This window comes from Tympanuchus pallidicinctus, unplaced genomic scaffold (genome assembly GCF_026119805.1).
Source record: "Tympanuchus pallidicinctus isolate F22 unplaced genomic scaffold, pur_lepc_1.0 scaffold15, whole genome shotgun sequence".
Taxonomy (NCBI): domain Eukaryota; kingdom Metazoa; phylum Chordata; class Aves; order Galliformes; family Phasianidae; genus Tympanuchus; species Tympanuchus pallidicinctus.
Window position 1 is genome coordinate 34,647,968 of NW_026294669.1, and position 23,914 is coordinate 34,671,881.

At 45.4% G+C, this 23,914-nt stretch overlaps 1 protein-coding gene across 9 annotated transcripts in view; it reads right to left on the minus strand.

Annotated features, from left to right (window-relative positions):
* Nucleotides 1-23,914, minus strand: part of AGAP1 (ArfGAP with GTPase domain, ankyrin repeat and PH domain 1) — a 288,123-nt gene that overhangs the window by 28,803 nt on the left and 235,406 nt on the right. For all 9 annotated transcript variants that reach the window (XM_052675876.1, XM_052675877.1, XM_052675873.1 and 6 more), the window contains 3 exons: nucleotides 16,625-16,779; nucleotides 15,541-15,631; nucleotides 10,178-10,400 (listed from right to left, as the gene is read on the minus strand). In XM_052675876.1, the coding sequence (XP_052531836.1) occupies nucleotides 10,178-10,400; nucleotides 15,541-15,631; nucleotides 16,625-16,779 (469 nt within the window). The remainder of the gene's footprint in view (nucleotides 1-10,177; nucleotides 10,401-15,540; nucleotides 15,632-16,624; nucleotides 16,780-23,914) is intronic.

Below are 23,914 nucleotides of genomic sequence, written 5' to 3' on the forward strand. Positions count from 1 at the left end.
CTTGCTAAGGCTGCCCAATGCTTTACACACTGCATTTAATTCCTCTATCACATTTTCCTGTGCCTCGATATATTTAAAACAGAACTCTCCGTATTAATCCCTCAGGAGGCAGGATGCACACAGCCTTTCTCAGCATGGTTTGTTGTGAGCTATGACCAAGGTTCCCAAATGCTTTGCCAGTGCAAATGTTTTCTACTGACACGCTAACCAAATTACTTGGGACAGCTATTGGGAACTCTGGGATATGTAATGGTTTGGAACTTAACCCTTGAGCTGAGGACATCACTGCAGCTTCCTGATCTCTCTTTAACAGAGACACAATGTCATGAAACCACTGCTGCCTAGAAATTATGGAATTCACAAGGGTTTCAGAGCAAAATATTTTTGACCTAACTCTTTGCCACGTGAGAAGATGAGTTCTGCTTTTGGAAGCTACGACCTCTTCATCAGTGCAATATTAACACGACTTGGTCTCAACACTTGATTTTCATTCAGATCTTCATTTTTGTATCATCAAAACACTCAGTATCCTGTTAACTCACAGGCAGCCAAATAACGGCTGTAGCTTATTGATTTCCCCTGTCCTCTTCAAAGATATTTTTAAAAGGAAAAACAATAAATGGATGTATAGATAATCACAGAATCATAGAATGGTCTGGGTTGAAAAGGACCACAACGCTCATCCAGTTCCAACCCCCTGCCACGTGCAGGGTCGCCAGCCAGCAGACCAGGCTGCCCAGAACCACATCCAGCCTGGCCTTGAATCTAATCTAAAATCCACTTCTGAGAAAGTGGGAAAAGGATTAAAAACAAAACAAAAGCAGAAAATGGTAATTTCTTTGTCTTTTCTCTCCAAGAACTTCAGATAACACCAGCAATCCTTGGGCAGACCTTCCAGAAGGCAGCTTGTAAGCAGAATGAGGAGGACACCTGAGTGTAACTGGAAATCTCATACGCTGTTCATAGAATCACAGAATGGCCAGGGTTGGAAGGGACCTCAAGGATCGTGCATCTCCAACCCCCTGCTGCACGCAGGGCCACCAACCTCAACATTTAATAGCAGACCAGGCTGCCCAGGGCCCACCCAACCTGGCCTTGAAATTCAGATTGTGCCTCTTTCACCTCCAGTTTCTAACAAGTGCTCCAACACACAAAAACATTTCCTTTGCAGGTTTAACTTACAACGAAGAGAACGATGACTGTAATAATGATTGCAAACCAGGCTTCTGTTTGCAAAGTGCTCCAGTTTTTATCAAAGACAGATTTGCACATAAGAAAAGTGAACTAGGGAGCATTTTATCTAAAGTGCTCATTAACTTGGACAACTGGGGTCGTTATTTTTTCTTGCTGCTGCTTTGTTTTTAGTTTTAATCATCCAGGCATCTCCCAGGCCGCTATACAGGCACCAGTGCTTTGCTGGATCAGACTCTGGATTGCAAGGTCTGCCAAGCAGCTACAGGGACAATAAAGTACACTGTACCACTAACCTTCATCTCCTGAGAATTTCATTTTAGCTTCAGAGGCCTCCAAATGGTGAAATACGAACAGCCACCACCCAAGCTGACATTTCATTTGGCTCGGTTAGTTATTGTTATTATATGCATTTCCTGGAAGCTACTGGTAAGTGACAATTTTTTTTTAAATTTAATTTTAAAACAATTACAATTACTCTAATCTGAAAGCATGCAATCTACCATGTCAGAATCGGTTCATTTCTGCAGTAATATGGGGAAAGGCTTTAGTTTACTGGCAGCGGTGATTCAGCCTTCTTATTTATGTGTGTGTGTTTGGAAATGTGATACTGTTGTACTAATAACTTATACATTTTCCTCATTATCTACATGAAATATCTGCTGTCCAAAACAGGGCTAATATAACTCCAGCTGACTGGGAGACACGCTATTTAGTGTAGCTCAACCAGGAAGAAGACAGGAGTGAGTTACAACTCTCAGGGCTTGTCGGTGGGTTTTTTTTCCGCTCCTTCCCAGAGATTCCCTGTTAATAGGATCTCCTGAAATATCTTAAGTAAAATCTTAGGTCCCCTAGCAGCTGTTTGGTCGGCAGAAGCACAGCTGTCTAAACTTTATTGGCAGTAAATGTCATTCTTGCACACAAACTGCATGCCTGGAAAACCCAAAGGCACATCTTGGTCCGTTAGTGCTATCACATATGATCACATTCCCTGACGAGATGTGAAAACTGAAATGGAAAACGTCAACAAACTCTGGCCGTGGTGAGGACTGGGGCATGCCCGCTGACAAGCGTGCTGCAATGACAGAAATTTACTTTGAGTTGCAATTAGTGGCACTGTCATTTTTGGGCGCTCCTGCCAATTAATTAAGCCTGTCAAATGGAAAAACAGCAGCATTCACATGATAATTTATATAGGGAGAGACTAGCCTAGCAAATCTGCTGCTGCAGCCAACAAAATCCCCTCCGAGGGCTTAAAAAAATAAAGGGAAAAATATATATATAAAGAAGTAGAAAGGGGGACTGGGTTGTAGGGGGGAGAAAGTTAAACTGTCCTTGTTATAATTGTTAACTCTGATCGCTGAAGTAGAAGATGGGCTGATTAAAACTCCAAACGAGCCCCTAGCTCGCTTAAATCTCAGAGTCCGGAATGATAGAATCAGAGGAGTTTATTCATACCATTAAGCCCCAGAGAACTTAATTGAAAGAAGAGCATAGCCTGGACCTTGACAAGCGGGAGGTCACAGTAATTGCTGCCGGACATATTTAACATTAAGATAATCAGGCCATTAATTACCCTTTGGATCATTAAATCAGCCAGTTGCAAAATGAAATTTCTGCCTCTATTACTCACTTGAGAGACCACAGGGGTGGCTTTTAATTTATCAGTGAGCTTGAGATACAAAGGACCAGGCTTGGGGAGGAAGGAAAGGGGGAGGAGGGGGGGGCCGCTTCAGCAGAGGCAGGAATATCAATCCGCCATGCTTGGTGATCGTGGCAAATTAACTAGGTAAGATAACCTCAGCTTCTAAAGGCAGAAGCTGGGGGTATGTAAATAGATGAGGGCAGACAGGGAGATCAGAGCCTGCACACCACTTAGCAGGATAATAAAGGAAATCATCCTTGATTATCAGTGCTAATTTGGACACTGCCGGTAGCTTGTTATGCGTGTTCTGAGTAGCATTTAATTAATTCAATTGCTTGTTAATGAGGGAAGTGACATGTGGGGAGCAGATGCCACCCAACTGCAGATGGGTTCTGGTCAGCCCTTCACAATAAAATTTTCTTTTTTTTTTTTTTTTTTTTTGAAAAACACCCTTCCCCCAGCTCTAAAATGGGAAAGGTGTCAGGCACAGAGGAGCATTCAAAAGGGACAAAACACTGACCTCATCAGGCCAAGAACTGCTACGGAACCAGACCTGGCAGCCGTAGGTGGAGAGGTATTACTGTGTAATGCTGCCAGGAACTGGAGACCAACAGCAGCCCCATGGCCAAAACGGCACCAAATGGGAGGGAGGCGAAATGGAGGCTCTTTACAAGAGTCCTTGTATCCTACAAAGCAGGGTTCTAACAAAGTCAGCAGCTCCGTGCTTGCCCTTTATCAAAATTCACTGCGAGTACAAATAATGAAGGAATAATTATTTTTATGGAAGAAAAAAAAAAAAATGGGAAGCACAGCTTAATTCTTTTCATAGAAGTTGCTCACTGGCATAATGGACGTTAGCCTTGAAACAGCAAGCCAGACTTCAGCTTAGAACTGCAAAAGTCTGCTAAATATAGTCCAACTGCATAATGTTTTTTCTGACACCATTAAATTCTGTTCATTAGCGAGTGAGGGATCAAACTGGATCTCACATCTTAGGGTCAAAGTCAATTCCTAACACCGCCAGCTCCCAGCTCAAGGCTTCCCATACAGTGTTAAGAACCCTTCTGTTTTCTTATGACCTTTGTTAACCAGAATAAACACAGTAACTGCTATGTAAACAAACCACCTGCGCAAAATCACAAGGATGCTGTGGCAGGAGCCTGCAGTGACTGGGAGGTTGTACTGTCCATCCAGCCCACTTCTTAACAACAGGAAGCTCTGGAATGGAAGCATTACATACATCCTGGATTTTTAATACTTACATCTCCATTTTTTTTTCTTCTCCTGACATCCATGCTAAACAGAAACTCTACGTTTTCAAGCGTATTTGTTTTTACTGCATGAACTGTATCAACCAGAATACAAAAACCAGGCTGTAGAGTTGACTGCAATGCAAACCACAACATCCAAGCTCCATTTGAAGTGCTGGATGAGGCTGCCTCAGCAGAGCTTAAAACCATGCCTGATGCAAGGGCAGCTAACAACCGAGTCAGAGGTTTCTTTCTACTTACTCCCAAAAAGATGCTGAAACTGTGGGGAGCCAAGTCTGCAGAGAGCTAACGCAAATTTTGAGCATCACTTTCAGCAGAAGAACAAAAAGCATGGCTGGGATATGGCACTGGATGTCACGCTGCCCCTTCCCTATCCTCTGGGGCAGAAGCTTCCAGATGGAGGTGGAGGCAGTCTCGCTGCTTGTGTAACCCAGCACTCCCAAGAAGATGGAGACAGAGAGCTCAGAGAAAGAGGGCGAGGACCAGGGAGCAGGTAAGCTCCTCATGGAGTGGGCAGATGGTGACAGCTCATATCCTTTAGGAAAGGCCACCATCGCCTCAGAAACCCAATGGTGCCAATGAGACTGCAATCTAGAAACCATATGGGCAAGAACATTATACAGAGAAAGCAAAGCATATGAGGAATGTCCAAAAGAAAGCTAGCATCTGGCAGGAGATCTACACACTAGTCCAAAAGGCCCAGGCAAAACAAGGCAAAGACAGCCCAAAAGCTGATCTTCAGAGCCTCGCATCATCTCCAGCATTCCTCCATGCAGCAAGCTCCATCTCGGCCCCACTGAGCTGCCCAAACTACTCCTGTGCCACACTACTCAAGATCAATGTTTTAAGAGTGTGCTTAAATAGTATCAATAGCAATTACAGGGGAAAAATCTTGATTCTCATCCCAGGACTCAGTTAATTGTTGCAACATTGATTTACTCTAATTTGACTTCTCACTCCAAATTAAACCCACATTACTGAAGGAAGGACTACAGGCTAACTCTCCTCATTGACCCCCTCCCGTCCAAGACAATAAATTTAATATTGAATACACTTGAAAAAATGGCAGTTGTTGCAGGATCCATACTGAAAGATCTCTTTTTTTTTTTCTTTTTTTTTTTTTTCCTTCCTGTGAGTAATTAAAAGATGCTTTTCTTGACTAATGATCCCCCTGTTTAGAAATGGGAAGTCAATACTCCTTCACCAGCAGTCAGCTTCAATTTGTCACAGGGCTCCCGAAGTTTGAGTGGTGATTCTCAGGGCTGCTGGTAATTGCTGGAACCAATTACCAGCCTTCTAAAGCTGACCTAATCAGAAGCCCACGGACAACACTCACAGGCCAGCTGGTCCCCTTTTCCTTCTACATTCACATATTCTCCTGTGCTAGGTTTTTCTGCTGCTTTGCCAACTTTTCTTACCCACCAGGAGCTCATGTTAATTCCTCCTTCCTTGCTGTAGCCATGCGAACACCCGCAATCTGAACTTTGGCTCATGCTACTGCTTTACATTATGCCTCTTCCTTGGGGGATCCTTTTGCACCTGTGCTCTCATTATCTTCCAGTTTAATGCTAGATGCAATCCAAGGTGTTGCTTTTGATTCAGAGGCAGTGAATGACCCAGAGATCTGATTATTTTATAAACTGTCTCTCAGACTCTTACGAGATCTGGTGCAAGTTAACATTAGAGAATGCACCTGGCCAATATCCTTGATGAAAGTTGTGGGAGCCAGGACTTCTGCTACAAAACTTTCAGGCTTTGAGTTCACAAATTCCAACACGAGAGCCTTTGTGACCTTCAAAATACGCTTTCAGGTTTCCCATGATTTTCTCAGAGAAAGAGTTTTAGGTGAATATGAACGCACTAGGAAAGGACAGCAGTACGGTGTGTTTGATGTGGTTCAAGCCTGATTGTTGGTTGGACTTACTTCTGGGTGTACAAAATAAAATAAGCTGCACTCAAAGATTGGCGTAGGTCAATTTTTATACACACTGATGCCATTTGCCTGGGTAAGATGCCTCAATTGTGCTGTGGCCTAGAGTCAGTCATTCGGTAGTCCTTCACACTTCCCTCTACTCAACAAGAACACATGGAATTCCACTGCAGTCATTCTGTGCTGACTTCTCACAAGCAGAAAGGGCTGTTTTTGAAACCACGCTCATTAATATTTTTGGGTTCCCGTCAGTCTGACATGTGAATACTCCTTGAGCTTGCCAGGCCAACAGATACAATATTTGTGGAGCAGTCAAGAGTCCTTCCCTGCCCTTGAAAGCCTGTTCATTTGTGCTGATGGCTTCATCTCCAATAGAAAGAGACAAAGTGAAATAATGAAACCCTAAATTGCCTGGTTCTCTCTACAAATGTCTATTAACAGAGGGTCCATCGTTGTGCAGACAAGTTCTGGTGGTTTTGTGGGGAGAGGGGGCACAGCAGACAAAAGAAGAGCTAAAATACATGCTTATCATAAAGAAACACATGAAGGCTGTGTTTGTTTAAGGTCTTTTACAGATGCTTTGCATTAAGGCCTTTCAATCAGTTGGGAGAAAGGTTAAGAAGGTTCTTGTGTTCCCAATACTTTGTAGGCACTGACTCAAAGTCTGAGCAAGCATGTGGAAAACTATGGAGGTTAGGTTAATGAGTATACGTAGTGCAACTGAAAAGGGCAGTACCGTGAGAGACGTGTAATGAGGGGATGCAGAAGGGAACAGAGATACCATCAAGTTCAGGAGAAACTCTGAAGAAAACAGAATTACTTCTCTCCCCAGTCTGATGGGGCTTCGGTGGGAAATCATTAAAGCAGGAACACACTGAGTTACTGCCTCCTCACACAGCAGCTCTCAGACTCTGGCTGACCCAGTGGCTCAGCAGCGTGGGTAGGAACAACTCCCCAAGAGCACGTATCAGCTCTCTCACCCATCAGAAGTTGTTTTGCTGAATGCTCCCTTCCTTCCTGATCTCCACATATCCTCAGGCTCTCCAAATATCTCAGCTCCCCAGACGTATTTCTGCTTGCTTACACAAAAGAATGACAGATGGGCTGAGGTGGGCAGGGACCTCTGGGTCCTTCTGGCCCAACCCCTGCTCCAGCAGAGATACTCAGAGCAGGGTGCCCAGCACCACGTCAAGGTGGGTCTGAAGATCTCCAAGGAGACCATACAGCCTTTGTGTACCTGTGCTCTGATTGCACACAACCCTGATGGTCAGACGGAACCTCCTGTGCTCCAGTTTGTGCCCAGTGCCTCTGCTCCTGGCACTGGGTATCACTGACTCCATCCTGTCTGCACTCTCCTTCAGGTACTTACAGACATTGCTGGGACTCCCCCGAGCCTCCTCTCCCTCAGCCTGAGCAGCCTCAGCTCTCTCAACCTCTCCTCACAGCAGAGGACTCCACAAGGTTCTCCCAGCCCGTGTCTCAGCCTCCTCGCATCCCTCTGGGGCATCACTTGGGTGTCACCTGCAGGCTGACTGAGGGTACCCATCATCCACATCATGATGAAATACGTTAAACAGGATGGCATCCACTGATCTCCGAGGTACTTTCTTGCCTCCTCACTTTTTTTGCTAACCCCACTTAAAATCTATTTTCGCTGCTCCTAACAGGAATCCTCGTGCAAAACTCAAAGCAAAAGAAAAAGCTGAACGCAGTCTGAGATGCTGGCCTTATTTTCTTGTCCTGTCTTGGGCAGAAGGATTAACAGGCTAATAGAAGACCAAAGTAAAGTACAAAGGGAAGCACACGCTTTGAAAAAGGCAGAATTTCAGATATTCCTCTGTAAAGTATCATTCATGTCCTGCTCCGAACAGCAGGAAAAAGATGGAGTGAGGAGAACAAGATTAAAATTGTTCTGTGGGCAAATTTTCACATAATCTTAGCTTTATTTTCTCTATCATCTATCTTTTCCAGTACGTAAGTATGCACTTGAACACATAATTGGAAACACAAAATTAATCTTTATATCTTTTGTGCCTATAACAGTCCAGAAAGAAAGAAAGAAAAATTACATCACTGACAAACTTTAACAGCAAAATATAAACATGTCGTACAGAAACAAAGGATTAAAATAAGCTCTGAGCAAGAAATGCAAGAAGAGTTGATTTTATATAAGTAAGACTCACCTCCAAATGTGAAAAACTGAGTTATTTAATCTTCATCACACGTGGTGTCAATGTATCACGATAATGTCTTTAATTTACAGATGAATCCTAACACGGTGCTATTTAAATATACCCAATTAAGTGCATGCCTTTCTTTTTGATGTATATTTTCTCCTCACCTCAATAGTAAGGACCAGGATCCATTTGTTAAGTGCAGCAGTGTAAGGTATTTTTGGATCAGGCAGAAAGCAATACTAATGACAGAAAGGCAATAAGAAGTTCATTTCAACCTAACTGATGAAATGACTGTATTTACTGTATAATAGCACACGTGTATGTTAGCAGACACACAGTTTATGTATGGGTGAAGTCTGTGTAGGTCTCTTTGAACGCATTTATATGCATAGCCATTCCCCCAAGTAGCCTGATTAATGTACTTTGCTTCATTCTCGAAGACGAACCAAAGGTGGCACCACAAATTCATTTTTCAGTGCTAACGAAATAATGCAATAAGAAACAGTTGACTTTATTGCAGACAACAGCACAACCCTACTTCTGCACAGCAAGAGGTGGCACTGCTACAAACTCCCAGGTTATAATTTCACTTGATCCAGCACGGGAAAAAGCAAAACCCATCCATACATAAGCAAAATAGGGATACAATTCCCTCTGACTTCTTTTATATGAAGGAAGCAAACACTGAGAGCCTAACCTCTGTCCTATCATTTGCTGCCTAGGGACTGAATGGTGCTCAGACACAGGCTGCTGCCCCAGAGCTCACACTCAGACAATTACAACACACTTCTAAAGACAACTGAGAAGATTGGCCCAGCTGGGTGAGGTAGTCCAGAAGGTCTTCCTCCCTTCCTCTGAAATACAGTCTGCCAGAAGTCACTCTGCGTCTCCCAGGCTATATGTTAGTTAGAACTATTAGAACCTACACTTCAAATCCACTAAAATCAGCAAGTCTTCCTTTCTTTGACAGCGATCAGATAAATTAAGCATAAAAAACCTTCAGACTTCAGTGGGATAATACATCATGAAAGATTTTCACTGTGCTGAGCTAAGGCTGGTAGGTAAAATTGTTCTCACAGGAAACACGCGTTCCCCCATCAACTTACGCCTTCGTATTTATCACGTAAAGAAAGTAAGCAAGTCCAGCTGAGAAGGACTTTCACCACAGCTGTGATGAGAACCCGAAGACCTGACAGCCAGATGCAAATTGCATGGTAGTGTCCTGGCTGAGCCTGAACTACTGAAGGCAGATTATTAATCATAAACTGATAGTCCAAGAGCCAGAACTTTGTGGCTTAACAAAACAAAGAAACTTATGACAGTATAATTTAGATTGAAGTATAACCAAGTGGGAGGTTAAAACTCCCACTGTTTTGTCAGTCAGTGAATTGTACAAAAAACTGGAGAGCTGCTCAGAAAGCCTTCACAGGCATGAATGAGTATGAGGGTCACCTAGTTCTGACACACATCTCATTCGATGTATATTCTTCCTGGACTTGCAGTGAAGACATTTACCCAATGATTTTTACAAGGGGTGCATGAAGGAAGAATTTAAGTCTATGTTGTGAATCATAGAATGACCTGGGTTGAAAAGGAGCACAATGCTCATCTGGTTCCAACCCCCTGCTGTGTGCAGGGTCACCAACCAGCAGCCCAGGCTGCCCAGAGCCACATCCAGCCTGGCCTTGAATGCCTGCAGGGATGGGGCATCCACAGCTCCTTGGGCAACCTGTTCCAGTGCCTCACCACCCTCTGTGTGAAAAACTTCCTTCTAATATCCAACCTGAACCTCCCCTGTCTCGGTTTAAAACCATTCCCCATTGTCCTACCACCTGTGACTGAGATGCCAAAATAAGGGATTAATTGCTGAGGCTCATGGTTTACAGTTTACAGTCTTTGCCACCCGTACAATTACACGCTGCCCAACCACTGCATGCCACAGTCATGGAGAAAGAAACCATACCTCGTGGAATCTGATGAAGGTTTCATATGGCCTTGGCTGCTCTCCTCCCAAACGCTGTTTGCCAGCTCATTCCCAATTGAAGACATCACCTTGATGAGCTCTATAGGCCAGTCATCCAGGTCAAGAGAGCGGACTCGGGAGAGGTGTGTGCCAAGGTTTCGGTGTATACCTGAGCATTCGATACATATGAGGGCTCCCAGATTCAAGCTGGCCCAGTCAGGGTCTGCAGAAGAAAGGACAAAGGCCATCATCAGCTCAATAAAACACCAAACAAAACTTTCTGGTTAATATTTGTGGATAAAGATTTCGCCTCCAAACACAATGGGAAAAAAAATATTCCGGCGTCCTCGTTCACAGCACAGTTGGGAAGTCTAGCAGAAGGCTCTATTTTGCCTTCTTAAGGCACTAATGAGAAACCCTAAGGGGGGAGGGATCACAAGAGATGCAGCCCAGCTTCAGTCAAAAGGAAAAGGTGAATAAGAAAGAAAAGAAGAAACAAAGAAAATATAAGCAGGCAGCTTATGAAGAAGTAGTAGAAAAAGTCCCTCCTTGGGAATCTAGAGTCACTCGTAGCCAATTACAAGAGAAAAAGAAGAAAAAAAAAAAGAGTAGACACAATGTCTCTGTTGCTAACTATATCAACTCCCTTAATAACCATCTATATCATCACCTACATATGGCTTTTACATCTAACACACTATGGGGTATGTTTTCATCTCTAAGATCAGGGAGATAAGTACTAAGATGAAAATGTGATGCTTTGAACAGTCCCAGTTTTAGTGTACTAGCCAGAAGGATTCCACAGACAAAAAAAAAAATAACCCTGCAAATGATGAGGCAGCGACAAACCTGACAAAAGCCGGGAAATTCAAAGTCATTTCCCAAGATGGTTCACTTTTTGTCACTGTCCTGTGTTATTTAAATCTAGGTTTGTATGAATATCCCTCTTCAACAAACATTCACTTCAACAAATGCAATGAAAGACTTTATGGGAGGAATTTTTGGTGGCTTTTTTCCCACCTGCTGTCAGATCTTTTCTTCTCTCTTTACCCTGGGCCTCCCAAAGAATGAGGCGACTATCGCAAATGACAAGCAGGAAAATCACCATTAATTGAGAGGGTAGGCACAATTTTCATTCAAATCTAAACAAAATTCTGAGCCGACAGGAAATACGTTTCCAGTGTCCCCTTCTATTCGTGCAAATGTCATCAGAGGACTTTGGCAATATTTCCAGTTTGTGTCACTCAAAATTAAAAAATCATCTTTGGCAACCAAAATACGAGCAAGGAATATGTTTCTTAGTTTTCTGCCATGTCACAAGTGGACAGAAAGGACACTTCAAATGTACCCCGAAGATAGAAGATAAGCGTAAGATTTCACTGAAAAAGCAGATGTTCTCTCGTCAGTCTTCAGAAATTGAAATGGAAAAAAAAAATTATAGAAATTAGAAGGGAAAAAAAAAATAACCTACACCACAAGAAAACCCACCACCCTATTTCAGTTAAGCAGAAAAACAGATCTTTTGTTTAAAAAGTTTCTAAGGTAAGTCTTACGCTAGGAAGAAACAGCAAGCATTTCAGATCTCCAGAAATACAGAAGACAAAACGCCTGCCGTGCCTCACAAGTCCTTGGGAAGACAAGCATTAAACATTCCTTTCTTGCATATTTGTCCAGGTCACCTCCATGAGTTACTTGCAGTGTCTTGCAGACAGAAGGGGAACTCGAGCAGTATGTGTGAAATACACTAATGTGCTAATTTGTGTGTAAAAGCTTAAATGGGGCAGATATTTGGTTTAAACTGATAAACTGAGACTTAGAATGAAATCTCTGCCCCTGACCTGCAAAGGCCAGGGTTATCTTCACAGACACAAAAGGCGTCAGGAGCTGAAAGAAGCACTAATTCAGAATGCAGCAAGAGAAAAATTACTGATAAATATTTTTGCAATTATTCCACCACTGCCCCACACTGTCTTAACATCCACTGTTTGGTCTCCATCAACGTTCAGCAAGTGTTGGTACTCCATGGGTGTTATCTTTTCTTCATGGAGGAATTCAACTGCACTTTTTTGCTTCATATGCCCTTCCATGTCTGATGCCATTCTGTCAGCCTGCCCCTCAGCTGCCATCTGTCACACAGCAACAAAACAATGGGACACGGTGGCAATGTTCAGCCTGCTATACCTCCAATTCTGCCTCTGATGTTGCAGACCAAAAAACAGGAGGCATTACGTTTGGAGCAGCCTTCGTAGACGACCAGGGATGGCTCCTTGTGAAATTCAGTGCTCCTGTCTAACATCTTAAGCTGTAACTGGTAAAATAGGGGCATTTTTACATTGTTGAATACTCCCAGATTAAATGCTTCATTTTCTCCTCTAAAAACTTCCTCCCATTTTGGCTTGAACTTTGATCAAATGGAATCACTTGAAGGAGGAAGCTTTGGAGACAACTATTTTGGGAGAATAACCCTCTCCATCTCCTTCATCGCTGCGGACACGAGGAGGCTGATGGAAGAGTCACCCATGCTAAACTCATCTGGATTCAGCACGGCAAAGAGTGCCAACCTGAGCAGGGGCATCTCTGAAGAGAGGAGCAGAAGAGCAGGGAAAGGAGGAGCAGCAGTTGGTTGCGAAAGGAGGAGCAGCATCTTGCAGAGCTGGAGCAAAGAGCGAGAAAAAGGCCTAGCTTTTCTATCCTTTGAGAATTTTATTCTATGTACAGAAAAAAAAGGAATTCTGGTGATGGGTCTGACAGGCTGCCAAATCCAAAAAGTACCACCACCATGGAAAAGCCATGATGAGACTCTTGTTTTTAGAGGAAAGCAAGAGAATTGACGAGGCACCTCAGAGGAGTGAGCCAAGATTATCCTCTGGCATCTTTACAACGGGAGGAGGCAGAAATGGAGCTGTGGGCAGAAATTCAGCCCCGGGACAGGAAAGTTAGGACAGGAGTTTGACAAAGCTCAGCACAGGGCGGCTAAAGGGCCAGCAGCCTGCAGCACGCCAGTACAACAAAGCAGCAATTCCCCAGTGAAACAAAGCGCTGTAATGAAGTGCTAAAAAGCCAAACAGCTCTAGAAAGAGGAAGAATGAGACTTCTGAAGTGGAAGATTGATGGCTCTTGAATAGAACCGAGGGACAGCAACATCTCGTATTCCTTTGCTGTCAAACATCTGGCTTTGTGAGGATGCAAATTACGTCAGCTTTCCACAGCAGCGCCGGTGTTTGTGATGCAAAGCGCTCTGGGGTAAGGCAGAAAGGGAAAAAAAGCAAATGCTGGCAACGAGAGGAGCGGGCTGAGGCTCACAGCGAGCACAGCTTTACGTTCTGATGCACATCGCTTCGGAACCAGCCCAGATTTTTCAAGGGAAATACAGAAGCTTTAAAAGTAGGGAGGCCAAAAGGCAAGGGGGACTGAAGGTTTGAATCATTTCCAGGAATACGAACTACGAATTCAGTTTCCAGCTGAGGTTCCAAAATCACCCTCCAACCCCCAAGCCGTACAAGCAAGGCCTGGCAAAAAGCACATGCCCATCCTGCCCTCTGTCTGCAGTGTGCTCCTGGCACATCCCTTCTGCTGGCCAGCTGGCCCCAAGGAGCAATCTGGATGAACAACTAGGCTGACAGGAAAAGGAGAAAAAAAACGATTGGAAGGACATGTTTGCAGTAAATGAATCACACTTTTCTACTCTGCTTGGGTAACCAGTTAGCAGGGTTTAGGAAAATGCTACCCACTTCGGTAAAGGCTGGAGCAGGAATCAGTCACACTGCCATTCTGTTCAGGTACTTCAGAGAATCAAAATGTACGTCTTGGTCACTTGAAGACCTCATCCTCGTCAAACAAAGCACAGCATCTTAAAAAGCTATTCCCTGTGCTATACCAAAACCTTGGAATAAATCTGAGTGACTACAGCTTAATATGAAAGAATGTGAAGAAATACACATCTTTTTGGTGGTCTACACATGTCAAAATACCAGCCAAACTAACATTTTTCCTTGCTTAACACACCTTGGTTTACCAGACAGTGGAACATAAAGTCCTTAATTCATCAGTGTTGGCAAACCTGTGGTATTTCCACCAATGATCTCCTCCACGCAGGTCAACAAGCTGTTCTGACAGAGTCTGAGACTGGTGCTCAAAGACTAGTCCAGCCAAGCTCACATCCCTGCAGGCTGAACTGCTGGGGACAGAGCAGCTGCCTTTGTTCCTGAGCCATCAGAATATGAATATCTGACAATTTTCAAAAGAATCAATTAAAATCAATCTATGTGTGAAGAACATTTTGAAGGCATGGACTGGAAATGTCTGTGAATGTGCTAACCACCTTCCTTCAGACCTTTTGGAGTTGAAGCAGGGCACAATAGGTTTGTTTGCTGTGTGGATGACCGAATCAGCTAAATTGCTAGCTATGGAGACAGGAAATTAATCGTGCAAAAGCACTTGCACATCTGTATGAATGTTCATTTTAAATTTAACTAGGAAGTTTAAATGGCTTGAGACAAGGAGTCAAAATCTTAAACAGTACATCTTAAAAAAAAAAAAGTACTCAAAGAAAAATAAATGAATATTTTTCCATTTTAAGCACATGTAAAATCACAAGAAAAGTTCTGACTTACAGATATCAAAGAAGTAAAAATGCAGGAGTTCTCAGTCCTTCTGCTCCTACAACTAATTGCTTTAGAGCAAGAGTACTTCCTTTTTATGGCTTTGTTACAAACCTCTGGAACTAAAGAGCAACAGAATAATGACCTCAGCTGGGGTTAGTGAGGTGAAGAGCAGCTCAAAGTATTCTTGAGAACATTTCTGAACATTAGATATGTGTTAAAAAAAAAGGGGGGGGAAAAGAGACATAGAAAGGAAATAACTCTCAAATCAGTTTTCTGGTATCCACATACAACAAGGAATAACCTTTGTTTCTTCTGATGAGTAATTCTAAAACCAACCAACAAACAAAAACACCTCACAAATTAAGCTTTAATTCTCTGAAAATACGACCACAGTACACGTGTCTTCTCCACCCAAAGCAGGAAGAAAATGGAAGTAGCTGATGTCAAAGAACAAACTCCTTTTTCCTTTTCTTCACAGGAAAGTGAAGACATGTCCACGTTTGAAGCGGTAAGTACAAGAGGGAAGAAAACAAATTAGACTTATCTGACAGAGTGTATATTAAATATAAATTAACATGAAATCAATCTGATAAGCAAACTCCGCAACGAAGAAGAGAGGTGAACATAACATATGGAAGGTAATGCCAAAAAAGACAAAGCCCATGGTGGACGTTCACCTATCTCTTGGCCAAGGAACCAAGGAGGGCAGCTTTCTGAAGCACAACACACCACGCTGCCTCCAGAAGCAGCTGTACTTACTCTGTGCTTCACAGTCCACGCAGTGGGAATTGCCTCTGATGCTCCTTATCGACTGAAGGGCCATGGCCTCATTCTGACTTGTCAGGCGCGACTGGAAATGTGAAGGAAGGCGTACGGAACGAACAAGAGAGCAATAAACAGGGTTAGTCAGCACCACTGTCAGCAAATGGGGAAAGAAACAACACAGAGCTCAGCTCAAGTCTGAACGAACAAGGATCCTGAAGTCCTTGGCCAATGCTCTTTGCTCGGATCCGCAGGGTCTGTCACCATGTGCTAGTTCAGCTCTTCCCAATTAAACCATTCTAAGAATAAAATCGACAGCTTTAACAAACTAGGGGCTCTCTGAACATAATTTTCAAATGACAAAAAAAAAAAAGGCCATGTGGAGATGTTCCATCACAACATCTACTGCTTCCCTACTTGCTGTACTTACAGTATTTCAGTTAGTTCTTTTGACATGTTGTGAGACCGTGGACCTACCTTACAGAAGAAAACCTCTGTAGCAGGTTGAGTATGCTTAAGTATCCTTATATTGAGTATACATAATCAGAAAAGACCCCTCTACAATCAGAATCTTAACAATTGATTCTACTTTTATACAAAAGCCAATCTTCTCTGTAGGTACTGGATAGTGACTGCTACCAGCCATTCTTTGCCTCGCTTTGTGTAAGTGCTCTAAACACAGGTGTTAGCATACAGATTTCTCTGTTGTGCTCCCTTAATGTAAACATTAAGGTACACGTAAATCCATGAAAGTCAGACATAAAACCAAACAGGTTATGATTTTTCACTATCTCAGAAATGTGTAATGGAATCAAACATTATTATCCCGATTATTATTGGAAACATACACTGGAAACAAGCAAAACACCTATGCTGGTAGGATGGGGTAATGAAAGCAGGCATTCATTGTAAAACCTGAATTTTCCTCTTGCAAAGACATTGCTTAGATGGATAGTGTGCAGCTCTAACACTACATGTTTTTCTCTAGGAGATGAGGTTTCAAGCTCAGTGTTCTTGATTTTGCTTTCCTCAATGATCAACCACCTGTTAGTTATTCTCAGTGTTACTCCATGTGCCATACCTTGTTCTTGCTGCTCTCACAGGACTGTAAACTGGCCAAGATCTGACTCTCTATGGCTTGTACCCACGCATCTCTTTCTTCGTATGTGGTAGCTTCAAAGTGCCAAGTCTGGCCAGTGAGAGAGACAATGATAAACTCAAAGTTTTCTTCTTGTTCTGAAAAAAGACATGCAATAGGAGAAAGGTTTAAGATTAAGGATATCAACAAACAGGCCTAAGCAAGTGCAAGTCTGAATGTTGGAGATTTTAGGCTAAGTATATCCAACCCTGAAGCCGCACAATGCATCAAAAACAACTCACAGATCCAGCATTTTTGTCTCAAAACATTACATGAATAAAGTACTATTTTGTTCAAATATACAGATCTTGTGTGCATTTATCTGTTCAGTGTTGAGTCTATCCAATCACAAAGTGGCTAACAGGCATCATTTAGACTTCAACCTGACATGTTCAGAGCTACACACTGTAAAAAAAACAACCCACAAAGTGTGCCACGAAATAACTAAAAGGATGAATGCATTATAGAGAGTTGACAATACAAAGCTTAAGAGTTTGTGCTCTTCCTTCCACCACGTCTGTACGTGCAGAGATGTGTTGAAAGCAGATACGTGCATTTTCGGTCTACAGCACAAATACACTAGATTATAACACAGGATTAAAATCAGTTCAACCTATTCACATTGGGAGAGATGAGAAAATGATCTAAGAAGCTAGCAGAAAGGGTCAGTGAAAACCCCTCAGGGCCACTACGGAATAAGGACAAGTATTCAGGCCAAAGCACTGCAGCGTATGAAAACACCAACAAACCTAAACTAAATGGACATGCTCTACCTACACATGGGATACCAAAATCAAATTAAAAAAAGGCAAGGAGGCTGAGATGGTGGAATCAGGAAGGGCAGGCATGAAGCATGGAAGGAAGATTACAACACAGCACAAAGTTCTGGTGAGCATCAGATGTAATGGGCTTTGCAAAACGCATTCACTTGTCTACTGATGACTTATCAGACATTCAGGGCCACGGAACTCCTGCATTACCTTGTCATCCATAAGCATATAAAGATGTGACAAATCTAGAGCTGGCTTTAAATGCAGTACTGCTGCTCAATGGAAGTCATTTTTTCAGCCTGTGGGATAATTAGTTTTCCTGCCTTCACAGTCCCATGTGCTGCCTGTCCTACTACTGTAGGATAACACAGCATTGCAGAACAACAACCGAAGCACCTCCAGAAAGCCTTGTTGAAGGGAAGAGAGACCTCACACAGACCAGAGAACACTAGCAGAGGAGGACATGGAAAAGTGAATCTCACATGCAGCAGCTCCCTGTAGAGTCCAGTTTAGGAGATGCGTCATTCTTAGGCCTTTTAGTGGCTTCTAAATGATAAAATCTTTGTACTTCCAGAGTCTTAATAAATAAGAGATTTTCGTATTAAATAGGAAAGCAAAGTATTAATGTTTTAATGCTGGGGTAGGCAATCTGAACAAGATGCACATATTTCTTTCCTGCTCCTCACGTTTCTCCTGACCTGCTCCCCAGCAGTGGCCCTGCAGCCAGAGCTGCCCATCACTGCCCTCACTGCAGTCCAACGCATCGCCCAGGACCTCACAGCCATCTCTGTTAGGAGAGGAAGGATGGAAATGATCTGCTCCATGATCTGCCCAGGCACAGAGCTGAGGCTCACCGCCCTCACCCTTTCTTAAACATGGGAGCAACGTTTCCCTTTCTCCAGTCACCGGGGACTTCACCAGACAGCCATTATTGTTCAAATATGATGGAGAGCGGCTTGGCAGCCACATCAGCCATCTCTCTCAGAGCCCCAGGATGGATATCATCCCGCCCCATGGATTTATATGCATTCAGTTACACCAGGAGGACTCGGCCTTGTTCCACCGTTGCAGTGGTACAGAATCCCACCCCACGCCTAACTCAAATCTCCCCTCCTTTACGTTAGAACCATTCCCCCTTTGTCCAATCACCATCACCACACAAAAAATTCGTTTCCCTTCTCTTTATAATCTCCTTTGAAACAATGGAAGTCTGCACTGAGCAACCACAGCAAGCAGGGCAGGCACAGAGCAATGCCTGTGTCACCATGGGACCGTGTCACAGAGGTGCACTGTGACCTCAGGGGAGAGGGGCTGACCCCAGCGGTCACGGAACCCCCCACTGCCACTCTCGAGCTACCTTGGCAGGTAAGGCAGCAGGCTCCCTCTGCTCCTGGCACGGCAGCCCTCCAGGGGATGCCAGTGCCCCAGATCTCACCCAGCGCCCATCTGGGCATTTCTCCACAGAGAGAATTTCTCCACGGATGCCGACGGTGCTTTCGACACCTGACGCGATTATCCTTGGATCCTTTGTGCCTCCACTGACCACTCCTGCAATGCAGACCAACAGCAGCGGAGTAGTGCCAGTGTCAACCCAACCCCTCCCTGTCCCCAATGTCACCTACGTGGTGCCTCAGGCTTCTGTCTGGCCTGGGGTACAAGGTGTCCAAGGACAGGGAGTGCAGCTCCCACCTGGAGGGATGGCCCCAGCAGTGGTTCAGCTCCCACCTGGGGGGGTCTCCCAAGTGGTTCAGCTGCCACCTGGGGTGATGCCCCAGGTTGTGGGTCAGCTCCCGCCTGGGGGAATGGCCCCAACAGTGGTTCAGCTGCCACCTGGGGCGGTCCCGCAAGTTGTGGGTCAGCTGCCCTCTGGGGTGATGCCCCAAGCTGTGGGACAGCTCCCACCTGGGGGGGTCCCCCAGGTTGTGGGTCAGCTCCCAACTGGGATGATAACCCAAGTTGTGGGTCAGCTCCCAGCTGGGGGAATGGCCCCAACAGTGGTTCAGCTGCCACCTGGAGGGGTGCCCCAGGTTGTGGGTCAGCTCCCACCTGGGGTGATAACCCAAGCTGTGGGTCAGCTCCCAGCTGGGGGAATGGCCCCAACAGTGGTTCAGCTGCCACCTGGAGGGGTCCCCCAGGTTGTGGGTCAGCTCCCAACTGGGATGATAACCCAAGTTGTGGGTCAGCTCCCAGCTGGGGGAATGGCCCCAACAGTGGTTCAGCTGCCACCTGGAGGGGTGCCCCAGGTTGTGGGTCAGCTCCCACCTGGGGAGAAGCCCCCAACTGTGGGTAAGCGGCCACGTGGGAGGAAGCCTCCAACCGTGGGTCAGCTCCCACCTCAGGGGGTGCCTCCCATTGTGGTTCACCTCACTTCTGAGGGGCTGCCCATAGTTGTGGGTCAACTGCATCCTGGGCAGCAGGAGTTACCCCTGCTCTTGCTCCTACCCGGGGGCATGAAGCCGGGTATGCCTCCCCCCAATGCCCCTGCCCACTACTGGGATAACCCCCCAGTGGCAGGGACGATGCAGCCCCAGCAGCCGACGGGGCCGCAGCCTGGGGCCGCGTTGCATGGGCAGCTCCCACAGCCTGCAGGCAGCTGCCCGCTGCAGGCTCCCAGCCAGCCCGGCCCCTCAACTGTCCTCCAAGGACCTCCAGTGCGACAGCGGGTGCGCTTTGTGCCTGGCACCCTGCCCACCATCTTAGAGCAGGAGGAGGAGCCCTTTGGAGACGCCGTGGTGCACACGGAGGACCAGGGGCAGCCAGCACCCATCAGCGAGTGCCCCCATCCCACCACGGCTCCGCTCACCTGCAGCATCGCAGCGCTGGAATCAGGTGGTGAGTTTGGGGGCTGCAGAGCAGGCAGCAGGCTGGCCGCACTGGGTGGCTGTGGAAAAGATGGCACTGCCTCACGGCGGATTTTCTTGCTTTTCCAGCAGCGACAACCAGCTCAGATATCCCAGAGGACATCACCAACATCAGTGACCTTCTGGCTTGGATGAATAGTGGTGAGTTCAGGGGCAGCAGAGCTGGCGGGGGAGTGTTTGCACCCATTTGCTGTGGGAAAGCTGGCCTTAACCCTGTGGTGATTTTCTTCCTTTTCCAGAAGTGGCACCCAAAGAGGTCCCGGATGACATCCCGGGCATGGATGATCACTCAGCCGAGTGCCCAGCCCCTGCCTGCACCACCAGCGGACACCAGCAGAGCACTGGCAGCATCCGAGCCACCAAGAGGAAGCTGCCACAGAGCCAGGATGCTCCTGAGCAAAAGCGCTCGCGCTAGGTGGAGCTGGGTGGGCTCAGCAAACACGGGAGCATCTGCAGAAACCAGCCCACGTGGTGCAGCAGGAGACACGGCCACAGCCAACAAATCAGGCTACCTGTAGCCCTGGGCTCCTCGCCGGCCCTCGCACAAGCAGCAGCAGTGCTCCAGGGGCACCGGCCCCAGCCCAACCCCTCCAAACCTGGGCTGTCCACCAACAACACCTTGGACTGGGACAGCGTGGGACGCCATTAGATTATGTTATGTTATGATATTTTATGTTACTTTATGTTCAATTACATTAAATTACTTTAAATTACTCAGTGTGTCATATTCACTTTGCTACGACGACCTGCAGTTGTTTATACAGCAGCAACAAATGCTGCCACTGAATCCTCCAGCTCAGAGCAATCTTCAATATAGAATGCAACCTCTTCCATACACAGTGCTTCCCTGTGCAGGTATGCGATTAGAGGTATGAAGAGGAATGCAAAGTTTTCAATAAAGTGCACACCAGGAGGAAGAAATCCAGGAACAGCAGAAGAAACAGAAATGTTAAGCTCAAAGATTTTCACAGCAATTACTCATTGCAGGTGCTATTGAGGTGAGTGCATCAGTATGGTGGCCATGACCCCTCAATGTGCAAAAAGCAAGAACACCCTGCTGGGATGCACAACAAGAGGAGACATCAGCATGGACAGAGCTAATGTGTCTAATAATCAACAAGCACATATTTAATCTCTACAGTAATCCTGTCACAGCTTGGCCCAAAATTTCAGCATCCAAGTATGCAGTGATTTCCCAGATTTACAGTTTCAGGACCTGAAAGAGGTGTACAGATCCAAGATACAGCATGACTGAATTCTCCCACCTAGTAATCCTGATCCCATACCTAGGAATTGGTTATGAGCAACAAATTCTGCAATCCAGCCTAGCCTGTAAGGGAGGTTTGAAATCCCATCCTCAAACAGTATCCCTGCAAGCTTTGCACAAAATGCTGCACCAAAGTCATTCCTCTGCTCATGGAAGACCTACTGCCCAATGGAGACACACATTTGGGACCACCATCAGCCATTTCCTGGTTATCCTGCACACAAAGCACCCTTATCCCAAAGGAAAGGCTCCCGTTTAATCTCCTGACCTTTGCTGCTGTGACCAGATGACACCGTGACAAAAGCTGCAAACCTTGCAGCTGTGGTTACTGGGGATGGCCAAGTCCACACGTCAATGAGTTTGTCCCAGTACCGTGGGGATGTGTTAGGGCTGGGCTGGAAGGATGCCTTCACTTCATCAGCAAGTTGGCTGACAACACTGTTGACAACAGAACAAGTTTGCAGGAGTTCCCTGCTCAGGGAAACAAAGCAGCACAGCCCACATCACATCACCTAGAGAGCAGTGAGCAAACCAGACGTGCCACGCAGGCAGTGATCTGTAAATCCGGACCCATCACAAAAGCAAACAGAAAAAGCCGGGCAGCAGAGTGGAATTGGTCAGTTTTAGCCTTTAGTGAAATTACAGGTAGTGCTATTTAAATCCCTAGGAGCCCAATCACAACATTTTATTAAACGGTTTTCCATGTTTAACGGTTATTCATAGAAAGGTCCACTGTAATAGTATTTTAGCACCATCAACCTGTCGAAATCAACCTGCCCAATTACTCCAAACTACATTAATAACACCGGATATTACACTAATTGTGTCCAGTTTCTATGCAGACGAGGTCCTGTGGGGCTAATTTTTCATCCTCAGGGGCAAGCAACTCAGCCATCAAGCTGATTTCACCAGGAATCCCTCCTCATTACACAAGTCCAGGCTGTCAAACTTTTTTTAAAAAGGTTAATGGGCCAATCAGTCATCAATTATTTCCTGGAGGCTCAGCAGACAAAGGGTTAAAGTGCTAAGCAACAGCTGCAACTGATTTACATTTGGAAGTTATTACAGGACAGGAGATGTCTCAAATGTTGCGTTGTGGGGCTGCTGCGTAAGCGAGGAGAGAGGTGGCTGAAATGGGAAATGAGCTGGAAGCATTCAGAATGTGATACAGAACCCAAAGCATTGGTGAGCTTTTCTTCTACTTGAGGATGTGCAACCAGTGAGCGTGAGGAAGACTACACCAGATTGCATAGAGAGGCACGGGAGCCACCCTGAAGGCACTACATGGTGCTACTCTGTGCTGCACACTGTTATCCCTCTGAAGGAAGGTTACTGTGTTCAACCCAAGTCAACATTTACTGTCCTCTGCCAAACAACGCGTGCTGCTACAGCCCACCTGCTTGTGGAACACCATACACAATTCCTTGGGGGCATTCTGCTGGGGAAACAAACAGGCACTCTGTTAGAAAAGGACACAAAATAATCACAGGATACATTCACCCTGTAACTTGTTTCAGAGAGCTGGGTTAAGTCTGCTGAAACACAGCAAAGCACACATCCAGCAGCGGCACGCGTCTTGGCAGACCAATAAGAGCAGTTCTAAATGCTGGCCATACATGTTTGCTGTTTCCCCTTCCCATTCCTTTCATTCTCATTGTTAGGAACTGCATAAGTAGCTGCAGACACCGTGCAACTCTGGTGTGGAGCCTTGGGCACAGCCTCATGCCAGCAGAAGGTATGGGTGCCATTCTGCCAGGCACCCTGCAGCCAGAAACTGCACCCATCCCAAAGGTTTGCTTTTCAGTGAAACACTACTGCTGCTTTCCTATGGGTGTAAAATGAATACTTGCCAGGATTAGGGCATTTCTGTTGGGCCCATTATTTTGGCAGTCAGAAACAGAACTGGAGTTCTGACTTCTGAAGGAAGTGGCTTACAACCAGCCCCTTTCATGCCAGCTTGTGCATCTGCACAATGCAGTCGTCATCAATGCTACCTTGGTAAATTAATAGCAAGTCCCTGTGCACATCTGGTGCACGATACCAGAAACAATAAGTATAGAACCTGAAGGCTCAATGGCGTGTTTCAAACACCCATCAAGCATCTTCTGTAGTTGAGGTTGCGGCTTCAAACCCATCCAGTGCTGTCTGAAGTAACACTGACAGTCATTCCATGCCAGCATCCTTCCTCAGTAACCCACAGCCTTTTGTTCTTGAAGATGATAATGAAAAACTTCCCTAGCAATCAACATTGGATGTTTACAACATACAGTTTGTTCACAACAAAAGTGTTATTTATGTACTACATCATGAGAACTATCACTATCTTCTGCCACTT